The 18,399-nt window shown below is 28.4% G+C and overlaps 1 protein-coding gene across 1 annotated transcript; it reads right to left on the reverse strand.

The window, feature by feature from the left end:
• Positions 1-613: 613 nt before the first annotated feature.
• On the reverse strand, positions 614-3,679 carry LOC109160007 (pectin acetylesterase 8-like). The gene is made up of 13 exons (XM_019308123.1): positions 3,466-3,679; positions 3,264-3,308; positions 3,025-3,107; positions 2,803-2,926; positions 2,594-2,673; positions 2,417-2,503; positions 2,109-2,233; positions 1,946-2,009; positions 1,663-1,716; positions 1,473-1,550; positions 1,184-1,283; positions 947-1,089; positions 614-850 (listed from the first exon to the last, which is right to left on the reverse strand). The coding sequence occupies exons 1-13, from the start codon at positions 3,530-3,532 to the stop codon at positions 731-733; spliced, it is 1,170 nt and encodes a 389-aa protein (XP_019163668.1). The 5' UTR covers positions 3,533-3,679; the 3' UTR covers positions 614-730.
• Positions 3,680-18,399: the final 14,720 nt, after the last annotated feature.

Here is an 18,399-nt window from a genome sequence, read left to right on the forward strand (position 1 = left end):
TAATAATAATAATAATAATAATAATAATAATAATAATAATAACAACAACAACAACAACAACAACAATAATAACAATAATAATAATAATAATAATAATAATAATAACAACAACAACAACAATAATAACAATAATAATAATAATAATAATAATAATAATAATAATAATAATTGTTTTAAAAAATAAAAAAAATAAAAAAATATAATTAAGCCAATCATATTAATTAACTACTTGGGGAATTTATTGACAAAAAGAGTATTCAAATCACACAACAAATTGAAGTGAGAAACTATTTCGCAATGTCCTTGTTTGGCAATCAGTAGTTAGCTCTTCAATATTAGTATATATTTAATATTTTATGCCCTACTTTTTATTTGCTCCCGCTTATGTCCCGTATTTGATTTCAATCATACCTATACAATTATTTTATTGACAATTATAATCAATCTTGACTATATTATCTTGCATTTATTAACTTAGAATTGCATATTTAAATACGCAAATTTAACATTCAATTATCTATGCATGAATAATTCTAATATAATCTTGCGTTGATATACTTAAAAGTACTTATTTAAAAAAAAAAAAACATTGACATTATCTCAATCGCGCGTAAAAAACTAGTATTATTAATAAACTTCTTTAGAATGCAACAAGTACATAGAAGGATAGGATCGGATGCTGTGCATGATCACACATATACTATACATCATTCCATGCACTGCTAATTAATCAGGTGAAACTGTTATTTGGTACGGTTGAATAATTATTCAGGCACGGGTATGGATATTTATCTATTATATAAACGCCTCTCTTGTCAAAGTACCAATCTCTAAATAGATTTACAATTGTCTGTCAAAAAAAAAAAAGATATAAATAAAGAGAAATAATATTTGATCAATTATACATATATATGGATAAATAATTAGTTTGGGTTTATTATAATACCTCATTACTTCCCTCGACGACCATGTCTGAATTCCAGTGACTATTTCGCTCTTGCTCATGGGTCTTAGGGGAGGTAATCAAGACCCCTTTTGATGAACAATTTGTATGCTTTGGTAATAAACTCAAAAATTCCAGTCTTAGATCTGAAAAACATGCATAAAACACATAACTACTTGATATGTAAATGTATAGTAAGAATTACTTTGTACAAAAATTAATTAGGTAGGTATTGTCAACCTTGTAAGACTTTATACATCTCACTTGAACAACTTGAACAACCGGTTTGATCCATAATGCATTTTTTTATTGCTTCATTGTTTTTAAAAGTCCATGATACCTGAAATATATTAAAGGATGAAAGGAAAATTAAAATAACAACATATATAACACACACTATGAATATGGAAGACAAATGAAATTGGATCATAAAAATATATACATATAGACTACTTAATTTTATTTTTAATTAATGTAACAAATATCGTATATCACATGGTGCATTTAGCGTAAAATACTATAATCTAACCTGAACACTATCGAATGCAGACATCAAGAAAAAGATAGGAGTTTGGATGTCTTTCTGCACATTTTGAGCAAAGAAGCACTGCATATATGCATGCACAAGTTCAATATACATAAATAATTATTAATTATATAATGCGATTCATATTTAATTAGTTGACGCAATTAAAATTAAGATATTAATTAATTATTACCATATACGAACTTAGTCTTGATGTGCACATTTTGGGTAAGGACTTAGCTGATCCCTGATCCATATAAACAAATTAAAGCAATTGATTTGATTGCAGGTATAGTATAAAAATCTCCATGAGAAATAAATTTTATATAAAATCAAATTAATTATTTATTGAAAAATACTGATAGATTATCCTTAATTTATCACTCACAAACCAATTATTCCTTATGTCACAATGTTTTTATATATATAATTTTTCGAAGATGTGAAACTTAACAAAGGAAAGAAGAGAAAAATACATGTAACGTTATCAATCCTTGAAAGGTTGGTATAAAATCGTTCCTTTGATCTTCGAATCTTTTCCTGTTAATTAGGAATTATATATACACAAATATCAAAAGTCATATCATTTTTTTTAGGTCAAAGCTTAGTGCAATTAATTATATGACATATAAATCTTACGACGGAAAGAAATATCCGGCATCTGACAAACATTTTACTCGAATAGCATAAGGCAACAAATTGTGAAAACCATCACAATGAAGTGTAGCCGCAACCCCTCCCGCAGAACTACCAAACAAAAGTGCCTACAATATAATAATAAATTAATAACAGTAGTAACAACAATAACAACAACAACAACAACAACAACAACAACAACAACAACAACAACAATAATAATAATAATAATAATAATAATAATAATAATAATAATAATAATAATAATAATAATACTTTAATTTGCAGGTTAGATGTGCACTAATTCTTACATTTTGGGCCATTCCCATTCCCTTTTGAATCAACTCTTGCATAACAGCATTGAAAATTCTAGCACCTCTGAAGTAGAGATTGGTGCCCTGCAAAATAGTACACTTACACTCTAGTTAGTTTGCAAATTATATATATATATATATATATATATATATAGCTAGACAAGGCATACATACATTGTAAATTGTTTGGGAATCGCCTGTGAATGATGAGCCATCACAGTAAGTGATCACAACTTTATTCCAGTCAAAGAAATCTATATATAATATAATTTGCCAAAAAACAATTCATTAGTCAGTAAAGAATATGGAATCGGTGAAAATGTGTATTTAATTAAAACAAATGTACCTGTTTTTTTTTTTTTTTTTTTGAAATAAATATATACCTGGATTTTTTTCTTTGTCACTGTCCAAAATATTACCAAAATCGAATGGTCTTGGATCTTGGGTAATTTTTCTATTATTAGCATATTTGATGCAATATTCAGCAGTATGGCACCATGCTCCTCCCTGAAATTCAAGTAAATAATTCAAGGATTGTGTCTTATAATTCAAAAAGAAATTTGATTTGTATTTTTTGTGTGTCCAAAAATATACACTTAGCTTACCGGAAGATATACAATCCAATTGTTAATTCCATTGCCAAATCCTTGAAAAAAGTAATAGGATGCTGGCTTCCCAGTCAAGCAAACTGAAAGGAATATATATATATATATATATATATATATGAAATAATTATCATTATATAAACATATATATTACGAAATTAATTAATGAAATAATAAATAAATGGAAATAAAAGTTTTAGAACTCTGGTAGAAGCTATAATGAAGAGAATAAATGTTACCAGCTTGGGTATCAGACTTCACCAGTGTTGGATTAACAAATAATCCTGAAAAAAAAAAAAAAAAATCTCTAACTTGTTATCTATGTTCTATCAGATCATAAAATTACAAGAAAGTAAAATATTTTGGATCTTTACTGGAAAGCTTAAGATCAGAGGAGTAAGTAGAAAAAAAATATATAGGGGAGACATATGCTATATATACCATTAGAAGTTGTAAGTTGAAAGATGACGAAGAAGAATAAGAACAGTATGAACGGCTTGGTTTCCATTGGTCTCTGCTTAGGAAAAGTCGGGTAAGATCAATAACTTAGGAAGAGAATTTTGTAGCTTCTCTTTGGTTTTTGTTCTCCGATATGAATTATGATACTCTCTCTTTGCAAACTTACTTACATCACTCAAATATATATAGAGAAATATTGTGGAAGACAGCTCATCACAAGTATTCTTCTTATGTTGTAAAACTAATAACTATAAAATTCAAATAGAACTATGTTATATATGTAAAACTTATTAATTTAATCATAAAATTCAAGATTAATTGTCAAATATTAGTCCGAGAAGGCAGCCCGGGAGAGGAGACAGTGTTTTTTTTTTTTTAAAAAATAATTATTTAATTTAAATTTATTAAAATACAATTAAAAAAAATATTTTAAAATTTGGTAACTACCATGTTAGCATTATGTTATCCGGTCAACTGGTGGTTATTTTATTATTTTGCACTATTCAGAGACCTAATTGAAATTTTAACCCAGGTACCATTAGACCATATAGACTTGGTAAAGAAACTCAACTATTATTAGAGAGATTTGAAAATATAAGGATAGAGAGAGGATATTACTAAACCCTTGAAAAATCGGGGACAAATTAAGTTTGAGGACGAACTAAATAGTATTTTTTGTTTCTCTATAAACGTAACAACAATAATTCATTTTCATTTGGGAAAATATTACTTGAATTCTATAGTTCTACTTCCTATTTTTACTTACACAATTAAAATTTTGATATTGACATTTTCTTGGAACTCACAAAATAAGATTACTTATCATCTCTTACCAAATCAAACAGTAAAAATAGAAAAATAAAGAATGAAAATTCATGTAATAGAACTTTTTCATTTAATTTGTTTTAATATCATCTTTCTTTTCCTTCTTTTTTATTTCACGTTTTATTTATTATTAACATCTTATTTTTTTCTCTCATATAATCTTTCTTTTTATAAAGTACTTTCCCTTTTCATTTTGTCGATCCGATCCCTCATCTGATCTTCTACTTCATCATCTTGTTTTTTAATAAAATGCTCTCTTTGTAGTCTAATGGCACGAAGTGGTTCTCCCAAATGAGATGTCATTGATTCAATTTTCAGTGAGAATAAGTAATTATGAACAGATACTATATTGTAACAGAGTTAGTAGTACTAAAAAAATACCCCTCTTTCATTTGCTTTGATCCCTCATCTTCTACGTAATAATGATTATTAAAAAAATCAATATATAAAAAAATAACTTAGTAATAAATTAATGTTCATATTTTAAAAAATACAATTTTTTTTTTATCTAAAACGAAAAAAAAAAAATTCTCTAACTTCTATTGCTAAGAAAAATATTTTTAAAATATAATCAATATAAAAAATTTCTTTTGTTTTTTTGAGGTATCTTTACTTACCCATCAATTGTCTTTTGTGGGCAAACCTAGCATGCACATAGTTTTTTTAAAATAAAGCAACTTTTACACTAGGAAGGTAAAATGTGCAATGCATGTATTTTTTTGATTTAAATATAATATATAGTATAGAGTTGATGCATTATTCATTAATTATACCACCATAAAACCTATGCCAATTTGATTTGACTAGAAGCGTAGTAATGCGTGTTTCTACCCCATCTATTTAGTTGCTATCTATTGCATGCCATTTATTGTTCTAACGTTCCATTCCTTCTTTAAAGAACAAACAAACAAAAAAAAAAAAAAAAAATCAATTCCTTCTCTTTAAACAACAGAAGTAATATTTGTTATTTGGTTATTACCAGCTAGCTAGTTGCATAGAAGTAACTAATGCTTCTCTGGTCACGTTCAAAGCTGATAATATTTACAAAAATATCACAACTTTTTTCTAAGGCATTATTCCTCCGATTATCTTAAATTAAATAGACAATTAAAATTGTGACACATTTTTACAAAAATACATGTACTTGTCCATATATTTATAAGATTGGGATTAAATAAGAATTATTTGCCCAAAGTCTTGTGGTCGAACGACATAGATGTGACTTCTCAAATGAGATGTCTCAGGTTCAAACCCTAGTGTAGAGGTATCGACTCTTTGTGGTTCAGTAGGTTGAGAAAGTATATATGAACATAACAGAGTCAATAGTCCTCAATATATATATATATATATATATATATATATATATATATATATATATATATATATATATATATATATACTGAGTAGCAATGATTTTATGGTATTCTAAAAGGAAGAATCTAACATAAAATTTTAACCAAAGTAACCAGCATTTACTAATAGCAGTTGTTACGCTGTGCAACCATGTAAGAATTTATGGTGCACACAGTTGCACAGCATAATTTGCGTACTAATAGAGTTAATTTTAATTTGTAAGAATTAATTTCGAATGAATTCAATTTTAATTTTTAAGAATTAACATCGTAATCGTTTTTATAAATTATAAATCGTGGATGTTACAAATCTGATTTAATTCAAATGTTAATGTCATTGTTTATTTCTATTTATTTCTTCTTCTCCTATAAATACCTTATGTTGGACAAATATTTTAATGGCTAGTTTTTGAACCATTCCAAATCTCGATTTTCTTCTCTCAAAAATAATTTTCCTTAAAAAATGTTTACCAAGACTTTAAAAAAAAAAAAAAATCGAAGTTTTGTGTTCTAAAACATTTCACATAGAGTAATATAGATTCAGTGATTAACTATATTATTGTAATCCATTTTATCCTGGGGCTAATATTACAATGCTCCTTGTACCATTGAGAGGTAGCGAATCAATTTAAAGGAATCGATGTTAATGAAAGTGTGCACAACATGGATTTTCCTATATTCTTTCTTTCATTCCTTTGAATTTTAAAAAATAAAATCTAATCTCGTTATTGTATTTATATTTTTATATAAATTTCATTTATCGACTTATTTATCTGTACATATATCAAGAATTTGTAAGTAATAGTAGAAAATATGAGTCCTCATAATATTTTACTCACGTGTTAGTGTTAGCTATATTTTACTCCATTGGTCCCATTTTACATGTTTATTTACTATTCATTGGTCAAACCAATTATGCATTCATTCTCTGCTTATTTTATTGAATATTTTCTTATGATTTTTTAAATTTGATTTTTTTTTTGTGTGTTTAATGGTACTTTTCATTTTTTTTTGGGTGAATAATTTACTTTTCATGTTTAGTTGGATGGAAAAAAAATATTCAAGGAAAAAGTTGTCCTTAAATTTGAGGAAAATGATAATTTTTCTTTGTTTTGTTCATGGAAAACTTTTTCCGCATGAAAATGTTTTCTTTAAGTTTGGCGAAAAAGTTATTCAATGGGAGGAGGTGGTATTTTGTTTTCCATTGAAGTTGGAAGAAAGTATCACATGGTTGGACAATTTTGCCTTTGTTACTTTTATTATCATTATTTGCATTGTGTAGGAACATTTTAGTCTTTATACTTATTAATCATTACCATTTCAATCTCAACCAAACAACGGAATCAATATTCCAAATTCCAATTAATTTTTTTCACTAACTAAATAATAGAAACAATTTTTTTAGTAATTTTTTTTCCATGGAATTTCAATTTCATTTACCTTCAAATATTTTTCGTGAACCAAATGAGTTAATGTAATTTCTAGATATATAAATTTTATATACTAATACAGTAATACTAATGTTTCTCTGCATCTTTCATGAAAGAGATAAAATTATAAGAGTTCTACTACAAGAACTCTCATTCTTTATTCTCTCACTTTTACTCTATAATAATAATGTGACAAGAGATGAAATGTTATCTTTATTCTGTGATGAGTTCTAAAAAAAAACGTCAACATCAAAATTTTTTTGTGATGGAGTAAAAATAAGAAGTAGAACTTGGGAGTCCAAGTAGTATTTTTAAAATTAAAATTGTCATACCATAGACTAGTCCAAAATAACATTCAGATAATTATGTGTTAACTATAGACAAATAATTCATTAACTGCACATAAATAATATGTTAATTATAATAAATATATAATTTATGTGTCTGCAGTTAATAAATTATATGACTGCAGTTAACATATTATGTATCTTCAATTTATTTATAAAAATATAATTTATCAACTTTAGGCATATAATATGTTAACGGTAAATATATAATGGATCACCTAATTAGTAATCAATATGATAGAAGTTAAAATATAATTGATTAATTTCCTTTTGATGGATTTAATTAACCCGGTGTGGACCCGAATCACTAAATCCGGATAAGAATATGAATAACAAATAAATAGATAACACGAAACGGTGTCGTAAAGGTCGCAGGGACAGTATGTCGTATTAAATGCCGTAAATAGGCTATTACAATGATTTGTTTAGTATAAAATATGTAGGATAATGATTAAATGTCCTAAAGAGACAAGGTGAGGGGTTTTATACAACCCTCACCCCTAACCGCCACCCCCTAAGGCGGGGGGTGGTTGGATCCGCGTTGACCGCGTCCTCTTGACCGGTTCCAGGTCGGCCCGTTGATGGCCGACCTCTCCATGACCGACCCCTCTGGGTCGGCACCTGCTCTGGTCGGGGCCCCGGGTCTTGCTCCACCTCCACGGGTCGGTATACTCTGCTCGTAATATATCCATCACCTTTAAAGGACAAAACATGACTTTTTTAAGCATCTTCTATACTTGACTTTTCATTTAGTTCTCTCGTTTTTACATTAAAGGAATTCATATTACAAAATTAATATGACGTAAAGAAATTAATATCAATTATTATTATATAACCTCATAAAAAAATTCAATTGGAAAAGAAGTGAAAATGGACTGAATTTACCTAAATTTGACAATCAATGTGTCACATGCAATGTCTAAAAGTAAATCTAACAAACCAAATAGATTAACAATACAACACTCCATGTTAAAATGTCATGTGTTTATAATTCCTTACTGGGACAAATTAAATGTGCATTGTTTTTTTTTTTTGTTTTTTTTTTTTTAAAGGGAAATGTGCATTGTTTGTTACGTAGAGTTTAAAAAATGTGATCCATTAAAATACACAAGTTATTTATAAGGATCTTTAATAAGTATATAGATGAAATTTTAATAATTAAACTGATTATTATGAAATTATTAAGATGGTTGAACCATCTCAAATGCATTAATCCCATTGAATCCTTTTAGAATTAGAATTTTATTATTGAAGCGTCCTAAAACATAGTAAAAAACTTGTTAGTTCATTACATAAAGCAAATCCATTACTTTCATTCCTTAATTTCTTACTTTCTTTCTCTCTCTCTCTCTCTTTTTTATTTTCTTTTGAAATACTCCATTATTTTCTTCTTTAGTGTTCCAAATTTAGTGATAATGCTTTAGAAATTGATATCATAACCTAATATTTTAAAATGGATCATTGAATTGATTTTACTACTTCATTCAATTTTAAGTCCGAGTTATTTTTTAAATGCTTGGATTTTATTAAACCATGAAAAAAAAAACTTTAAAAAAAAACTATGGAAGTTAGATACTATAATTCCCAAAATTGATTCACCAACAAAATAATCAAACTTTGTTGTAATACACCGTTAGGATAGTCTATTCTTAATTCTCAATCAGACATCACAATATGGGAGCCAACTATGCATTGCTTTTATCTTTGTAATATTACTTTTTTAGCACGTGACAACATAGCACATGAGGTAACAATATTTTTTTTACCTAAGAGAAAAATAAATAAGGTGGGATTGCATTTATAGTATTATATGAAAACATAGCACATGATTGATAACTTTTTTCTTTTATCTAAGAGAATAATAACTAGCTAGTCTTTGGTCCACATTAATTTTATTTTAATTTTTCTAACCAAAAAAAGGCAACTTTTTATTTTTTTTGTGTATACTGACTCCATTACATTATAGTATATGTTCATCGCTTCCACTGAGGCTCAATATCATGACTTCTCATATGAAAGAATCACTACATGTCATCTGAGCACAAGGTGCTTGGCAATCAACTTTTATTATCGATTTGAAATTATAAGGAACGAGAGAGGGCATAACCAAACCCTTAGCTTGAAAAATTGGGAACAAATTTGTCAATACATATCAATCAAAATGAAAAGGAGTAGAGACCTTACGGTTGAAACTTTTGTCCCTTATCCGACTACATGTTAGCGCAATTATCATTAAGAAGTCATACAATCCTAAGTTCCATGATGACTGGGACTGTATGTGAAACTAATATCGTGTTAAGAATGACCTCTAACTCTTGTGAGTTTATACAATGATTATGAGTCATATGCTATAAAGCTCTCTCGAAAGTCGACCACATCTTACTCAATGTGATATATGTGGTAAACACCTCCCAAAAATACTACTATATAACTTCACTCTTAGTCTTATTATTTGACCCAATCGAAGGAATATAAGCTTTGCTCTTCAAAGTATAATAGATAAAAATAAAATGGCCTTGCATGCATTATAGTGGAGAGTTGAAAAAAGTATATATATTCTAGTTGGGTTGAATACCGTACCGAATATTTGTGGTGGAATTATTCAATACATTAATATATCATCACATTGATTTTATAATAAGAATATAATTCATCAAATGTAGAATTTTTTAAAAATCTAATTCCAAAAATTGTCATCATCATTTATGGAGTTATAAAAATAGTATAGGGTGGGAGGTGCATTAATCAATTCCACCAATAATTAGACTAGCTTAAGATGTAATTTTAGGAAACCTACAATACTAGTTGCGGTTTTCAATGTTGGTAAAATTAGCATTAATCAATTCCTTCCATTAAAAGGGTTGAGATAATTCAAGGGAACCTATGCTTCTAGTCATTGTAGATAGGGTTCCCAATCTTGGATCGTTAAAAATAAGAGGAAATAGATATTTTATTTGTTTTTATTCTTCAAAAAATTATTACATACTTATATAAAACAATATCATATTTCTTTTGCTTTCGAAAAAAAAAAATCATCTTTCTCAATTTTCCTTCTTTTTATTTCACGTTTCATTTGTTATCCACATCTCTTTTCCTCTACAAATATAATCGTTTTTTAAAACTTTTCCTTTTCATTTGGGCCGATCCGATCCCTCATATGACAATAGTTATGGGCAAATTATGCTGTGCATCCGTATGCACCATGCATGGTGCATACGGATGCAAAAACGAAGTCGTTTTATTAAAAACGCGCGTCTCCACTTAAAAAAAAAAAGAAAAAATTCAGGTTCGATTCCCAGCAATAACATATGAACTAAAATTCCAGAATCGATGAACTAAAATTCCAGAATCGATGAACTATAATTCAAGAATCGATGAACTATAATTCCAGAATCTATGAACTAAAATTCCAGAATCTAATCTATGAACTAAAAATTCCAGAATGAACGAACTAAAATTCCATAATCTATGAACTAAAATTTCAGAATCGATGAACTACAATTCCAGAATCGATGAACTACAATTCCAGAATCGATGAACTAAAATTATACAATAGTAAAAAATAAGAAAAATTACACTTTTAATCACTAAGTTATAGGGTAATTGAAGAATTCATAATTATTAATCGTGCTTACTTTTCATCCCTAAAATATACTCCGTAATTGATGTTGCAAATTTCGTCCCAAACATTAGGAACGAAGTGTAGTTTAGAAAGGAAGAGTGACCACAACCTGTTATTAAAATGATGAAATTTGCAACATCAATTATAGCTTAGGGACGAAAAGTGAACACGAACAACAATTATGAACGAATTCTACAATTATCCCATAACTTAGGGACGAAAAGTGTAACTTTCGCAAGTTCATTTAATATATACATAATAGATTATTTAAAAAATAAAAATTAAGAAGGGGGCTAAAAGTGTAATTTTCCCATATTATAATAATATATACGTATATATCTACTAAGTACTAACTATGGAACTTAGGTACTATAATTCTCAAAATTGATTCACCAACAAAATAGTCAAACTTTGTTGTAATACACCGTTAGGATAGTCTATTCTTAATTCTCAATCAGACATCACAATATGGGAGCCAATTATGCATTGCTTTTATCTTTGTAATATTACTTTTATAGTATTACGTGATAACATAGCACATGAGATAACAATATTTTTTTTTACCTAAGAGAAAAATAAATAAGGTGGGATTGCTTTTATAGTATTATATGAAAACATAGCACATGGTTGTTAACTTTTTTCTTTTATCTAAGAGAATAATAACTAGTCTTTGGTCCACATTAATTTTATTTTAATTTTTCTAACCAAAAAAAGGCAACTTTTTTTTTTTTTTGAGTATATTGACTCTATTACATTGTAGTATATATTCATCGCCTCCACTGAGGCTTGATATCATGACTTCTCATAGAAAAGAGACACTACATATCATCTGAGCACAAGGTGCTTGGCAATCAATTTTTATTATCGATTTGAAAATATAAGGAACGAGAGAGGGCATAACCAAACCCTTAGCTTGAAAAATTGGGAACAAATTTGTCAATACATATCAATCAAAATGAAAAGGAATAGAGACCTTACGGTTGAAACTTTTGTCCCTTATCCGACTACATGTTAGCACTATTATCCTTAAGAGGTCATACAATCCTAAGTCCCATGATGACTAGGACTGTATGTGAAACTAATATCGTTTTAAGAATGCCGTCTAACTCTTGTGAGTTTATAGAATGATTATGAATCATATGCTATAAAGCTCTCTCGAAAGTCGACCACATCTTACTCAATGTGATATATGTGTTAAACACCTCCCAAAAGTACTACGTAATATATAACTTCACTCTTAGTCTTATTATTTGACCCAATCGAAGGAATATAAGCTTTGCTCTTCAAAGTATAATAGATAAAAATAAAATGGCCTTGCATGCATTATAGTGGAGAGTTGAAAAAAGTATATATATTCTAGTTGGGTTGAATACCGTACCGAATATTTGTGTTGGAATTATTCAATACATTAATATATCATCACATTGATTTTGTAATAAGAATATAATTCATCAAATGTAGAATTTTTTTAAAAATCTAATTCCAAAAATTGTCATCATCATTTATGGAGTTATAAATAGTATAGGGTGGGAGGTGCATTAATCAATTCCACCAATAATTAGACTAGCTTAAGAAGTAATTTTAGGAAACCTACAATACTAGTTGCGTTTTTCAATGTTGGTAAAATCAGCATTAATCAATTCCTTCCATTAAAAGGGTTGAGGTAATTCAAGGGAACCTATGCTTCTAGTCATTATAGATAGGGTTCCCAATCTTGGATCGTTAAAAATAAGAGGAAATAGATATCTTATTTGTTTTTATTCTTCAAAAAATTATTACATACTTATATAAAACAATATCATATTTCTTTTGCTTTCAAAAAAAAAAAAAATCATCTTTCTCAATTTTCCTTCTTTTTATTTCACGTTTCATTTATTATCCACATCTCTTTTCCTCTACTCATAATCTTTTTTAAAAACTTTTCCTTTTCATTTGGGCCGATCCGATCCCTCATATGACAATAGTTATGGGCAAATTATGTTGTGCATCCGTATGCACCATGCATGGTGCATACGGATGCAAAAACGACGTCGTTTTATTAAAAACACGCGTCTCCCCTTTAAAAAACAAAATTCAGGTTCGATTCCCAGCAATAACATATGAACTAAAATTCCAGAATCGATGAACTATAATTCCAGAATCGATGAACTAAAATTCCAGAATCTAATCTATGAACTAAAAATTCCAGAATGAATGAACTAAAATTCCAGAATCTATGAACTAAAATTTCAGAATCGATGAACTACAATTCCAAAATCGATGAACTATAATTCCAGAATCAATGAACTAAAATTTCATAATCTATGAACTAAAATTCCAGAATCAATGAACAACATAATGTTGTTGCTGGAAAGCGAACCTGATTTTTTTTTTAAGGGGAGACGCGCGTTTTTAATAAAACGACGTCGTGTTTGCATCTGTATGTACCATGCATGGTGCATACGGATGCACAACATAACTATCCATAGTTATGCTGTGGAAACGTGTTCACCATGCGCAAGGTGAACACTTGGGTAGATCCATAATTTCTATACTGTAGATTCATAATTTTATTTTATTTTTTTGAAAACGTAGATTCATAATTTTGTTTTTCATTTGTTGTTAACGGGATAGATCCATAATTTCTAAGCTGTAGATTCATAATTTCTATATTGTAGATTAATAACATCTATACTGTAGATTCATAATTTCTATACTGTAGATTCATAATTTATATACTGTAGATTCATAATTTCTATACTGTAGATTCATAATTTCTGTACTGTAGATTCATAATTTTTATATTGTAGATTCATAATTTCTGTACTGTAGATTCATAATTTTTATATTGTAGATTCATAATTTCTGTACTGTAGATTCTAATATTTGTAACAACAAATGAAAAACAAAATTAAGAATTTACGTTTTAAAAAAAAAATATGAGTCTACAGTATAGAAATTATGGATCTACCCATGTGTTCACCATGCATATAATGAACACGTTTTCACAACATAATTTGCCCCTCATATGATCTTCTACTTCATCAACTTTTTTTTTTTTAAATGCTCTCTTTTCATTTGCTTGGATCCCTCATCTTCTACTTTTTTTTTTTTGAATGCTACTAGCTCTATTAAAATGTAGTATCTGTTCATATACTTTCTTAACCTACTGAAACACAAAGAGCTAATAACACCTCCACTGAGGCTCGAACTCACAATCTTCCAAAGGGAAGTCCAACCCGGGTACCTCATTTCTACTTAATAATGATATTATTAAAAAATCAATATATTTTACAAAAGAGTTAATTTCACCAAAGGTCCATTATTTTTTGTGACAATTTCAAATTTAGTCCTAGATTATTATTTTTGTCATTTAACATCCTATACTATTATTTTTTTTTGGACATTTTTAGTCATTCTCATGATTTTTTGTATTTTTAGTAAGGGCATTTTTATCTTTTTATATTTTTATGTTATTTTTCTAGTTTCAACTGATTTAATTGGTTTAGAACTTTAGGTGATCTCTGATTTTTAGTAACCATATTTTTCAATTGATTTTTAGTAAAGTCTCAAATACAAATTTTTAATTTTTTTAACTAAATCGAAAAAATATTTTCTAACTTTTATCTAACCACTAAGAATATATATATATATATATATATATATATATATATATATATATATATATATTAGAGATCAAATGCTCAAAAGGTCTCCATGTAAAATATGTGGATTAATCATAGTCATTAATCTTGCCAAAATTAACCGCCCAAAATGAACATAAATTTAAAAAAAAAAAAAAAAAAAAAAAAAAAAAAAACAATGTGTCATTATGGTAATTTTGCGTATTGTTGAAAGCTTAAGGTGTGTCATTTTAACACATAAGGTGCGTCATTAGTTCTACACTTGAAAACTTCAGGTGCGTCTTTTCAAAGTTTAAGGTGTGTTATTTAAACACTTAAGGTGCGTCATTTTAACACTTAAGGTACGTCATCAGTTATACACTTTAAGGTGCATAAGTTCTACACTTAAGGTGCGTCATTTTAATACTTAAGATGCGTCATTGTAACACTTAAGGTGCGTCATTTTAACACTTAGTTTTTGTATTTCTATGAAGAGCGTTTTTTTTTTTTTTTAAATTTCATTGATTTGAGCCGTTCATCTAGATTTGATCATCAACTCAGATCTCACCATATATATATATATATATATATATATATATATATATATATATATATCAAATTAGATGCGGCGATCTTCTTTCATGCAGACGTGCGATCAGTTTGAATCATTGGATGAACTCAGATCTACGATTTGAAATCAATAAAAAAGAGAAAATATGGTGATATTTTTATAATTTTTTGCACCATGTATATTTATGTGGTGCACAAAGTGTTGGTCTATGGTGCACTAAGCGTTAGTTTGTGGTACATTAAGCGATAGTTTGTGGTGCACCACCAAGTGGCTGAAAACATTGACGGAGCCAGGAAGTCGGGGTTGGAGGGGGGGGGGGGGGGGGGGGGGGTAAATTTATAGAGAAAATTTATCATCTTAGTCGATATTAGTACCAACCACACAATATTATTATATATATATACCATATATGATTGTGCCAATTATTATTGATAATTATTTTTAATTATACTATGTGCAATAATATATGAAATATATAATTATATGAGTGCGATCGTTAAGATTATCAAACATTTCTTTTGAATTTTTTACATAACACTTAAATTATACAATAGTAAAAAATAAGAAAAATTACACTTTTAATCACTAAGTTATAGGGTAATTGAAGAATTCATAATTATTAGTCGTGCTTACTTTTCATCACTAAAATATACTCCGTAATTGATGTTGCAAATTTCGTCCCAAACATTAGGAACGAAGTATAGTTTAGAATGGAAGAGTGACCACAACCTGTTATTAAAAGGATGAAATTTGCAACGTCAATTATAGCTTAGGGACGAAAAGTGAACACGGCCAACAATTATGAACGAATTCTATAATTATCCCATAACTTAGGGACGAAAAGTGTAACTTTCGAGTTCATTTAATATATACATAATAGATTATTTTAAAAAAAAAAAATTAAGAAGGGGGCTAAAAGTGTAATTTATTCATATTATAATAATAGAGTAAAAGACATTTTTGGTCCTAGACTTATAGTGGCTTGGACAATTTTAGTCCTTTATAAAAAAAATTTGTCATTTTAAGGACAGAGTTATTGTGGCGAGGACATTTTTAGTCCTCCGTCTATATTTCTGTTAGATAATCGTATGAGAGAGGGGCAATTACGTCAATTTAGGCTATCTCCTTCTATCTATTATATCTATGTGTGTTTGGCGGCTTCGATTCTCCTTCTATCTATTTGATTAGTAACCTGTTTGGCGGCTTCGATTCTCCGGCAATTTCTTCGTACAACTGCAACTTGGACTCTCCGACTCCTTCGAATTATGACCGAGAAGAAAACAAAACACACATAGATATAATAGATAGAAGGAGATAGCCTAAATTGACGTAATTACCCCTCTCTCTGACGGTTATCTAACAGAAATATAGACGGGGGACCAAAAATGTCCTCGCCACAATAACTCTATCCATAAAATGTCAAATTTTTTTTTATAAAGGATTAAAATTGTCCAAGCCACTATAAATTTAGGACTAAAAATATCTTTTACTCTATAATAATATATACCTATATATCTACTAACTATGGAACTTAGGTACTATAATTCTCAAAATTGATTCACCAACAAAATAGTCAAACTTTGTTGTAATACACCGTTAGGATAGTCTATTCTTAATTCTCAATCAGACATCACAATATGGGAGCCAATTATGCATTGCTTTTATCTTTGTAATATTACTTTTATAGTATTACGTGATAACATAGCACATGAGGTAACAATATTTTTTTTTACCTAAGAGAAAAATAAATAAGGTGGGATTGCTTTTATAGTATTATATGAAAACATAGCACATGGTTGTTAACTTTTTTCTTTTATCTAAGAGAATAATAACTAGTCTTTGGTCCACATTAATTTTATTTTAATTTTTCTAACCAAAAAAAGGCAACTTTTTTTTTTTTGAGTATACTGACTCTATTACATTGTAGTATATGTTCATCGCCTCCACTGAGGCTTGATATCATGACTTCTTATAGAAAAGAGACAGTACATATCATCTGAGCACAAGGTGCTTGGCAATCAATTTTTATTATCGATTTGAAAATATAAGGAACGAGAGAGGGCATAACCAAACCCTTAGCTTGAAAAATTGGGAACAAATTTGTCAATACATATCAATCAAAATGAAAAGGAGTAGAGACCTTACGGTTGAAACTTTTGTCCCTTATCCGACTACATGTTAGCGCTATTATCCTTAAGAGGTCATACAATCCTAAGTCCCATGATGACTAGGACTGTATGTGAAACTAATATCGTTTTAAGAATGCCGTCTAACTCTTGTGAGTTTATAGAATGATTATGAGTCATATGCTATAAAGCTCTCTCGAAAGTCGACCACATCTTACTCAATGTGATATATGTGTTAATCACCTCCCAAAAGTACTACGTAATATATAACTTCACTCTTAGTCTTATTATTTGACCCAATCGAAGGAATATAAGCTTTGCTCTTCAAAGTATAATAGATAAAAATAAAATGGCCTTGCATGCATTATAGTGGAGAGTTGAAAAAGTATATATATTCTAGTTGGGTTGAATACCGTACCGAATATTTGTGTTGGAATTATTCAATACATTAATATATCATCACATTGATTTTGTAATAAGAATATAATTCATCAAATGTAGAATTTTTTAAAAATCTAATTCCAAAAATTGTCATCATCATTTATGGAGTTATAAATAGTATAGGGTGGGAGGTGCATTAATCAATTCCACCAATAATTAGACTAGCTTAAGAAGTAATTTTAGGAAACCTACAATACTAGTTGCGTTTTTCAATGTTGGTAAAATCAGCATTAATCAATTCCTTCCATTAAAAGGGTTGAGGTAATTCAAGGGAACCTATGCTTCTAGTCATTGTAGATAGGGTTCCCAATCTTGGATCGTTAAAAATAAGAGGAAATAGATATTTTATTTGTTTTTATTCTTCAAAAAATTATTACATACTTATATAAAACAATATCATATTTATTTTGCTTTCAAAAAAAAAAATCATCTTTCTCAATTTTCCTTCTTTTTATTTCACGTTTCATTTATTATCCATATCTCTTTTCCTATACTCATATAATCTTTTTTTAAAACTTTTCCTTTTCATTTGGGCCGATCCGATCCCTCATAAGACAATAGTTATGGGCAAATTATGCTGTGCATGCATCCGTATGCATG

Source organism: Ipomoea nil, unplaced genomic scaffold (assembly GCF_001879475.1).
Source record: "Ipomoea nil cultivar Tokyo-kokei standard unplaced genomic scaffold, Asagao_1.1 scaffold2845, whole genome shotgun sequence".
NCBI classification, from domain to species: domain Eukaryota; kingdom Viridiplantae; phylum Streptophyta; class Magnoliopsida; order Solanales; family Convolvulaceae; genus Ipomoea; species Ipomoea nil.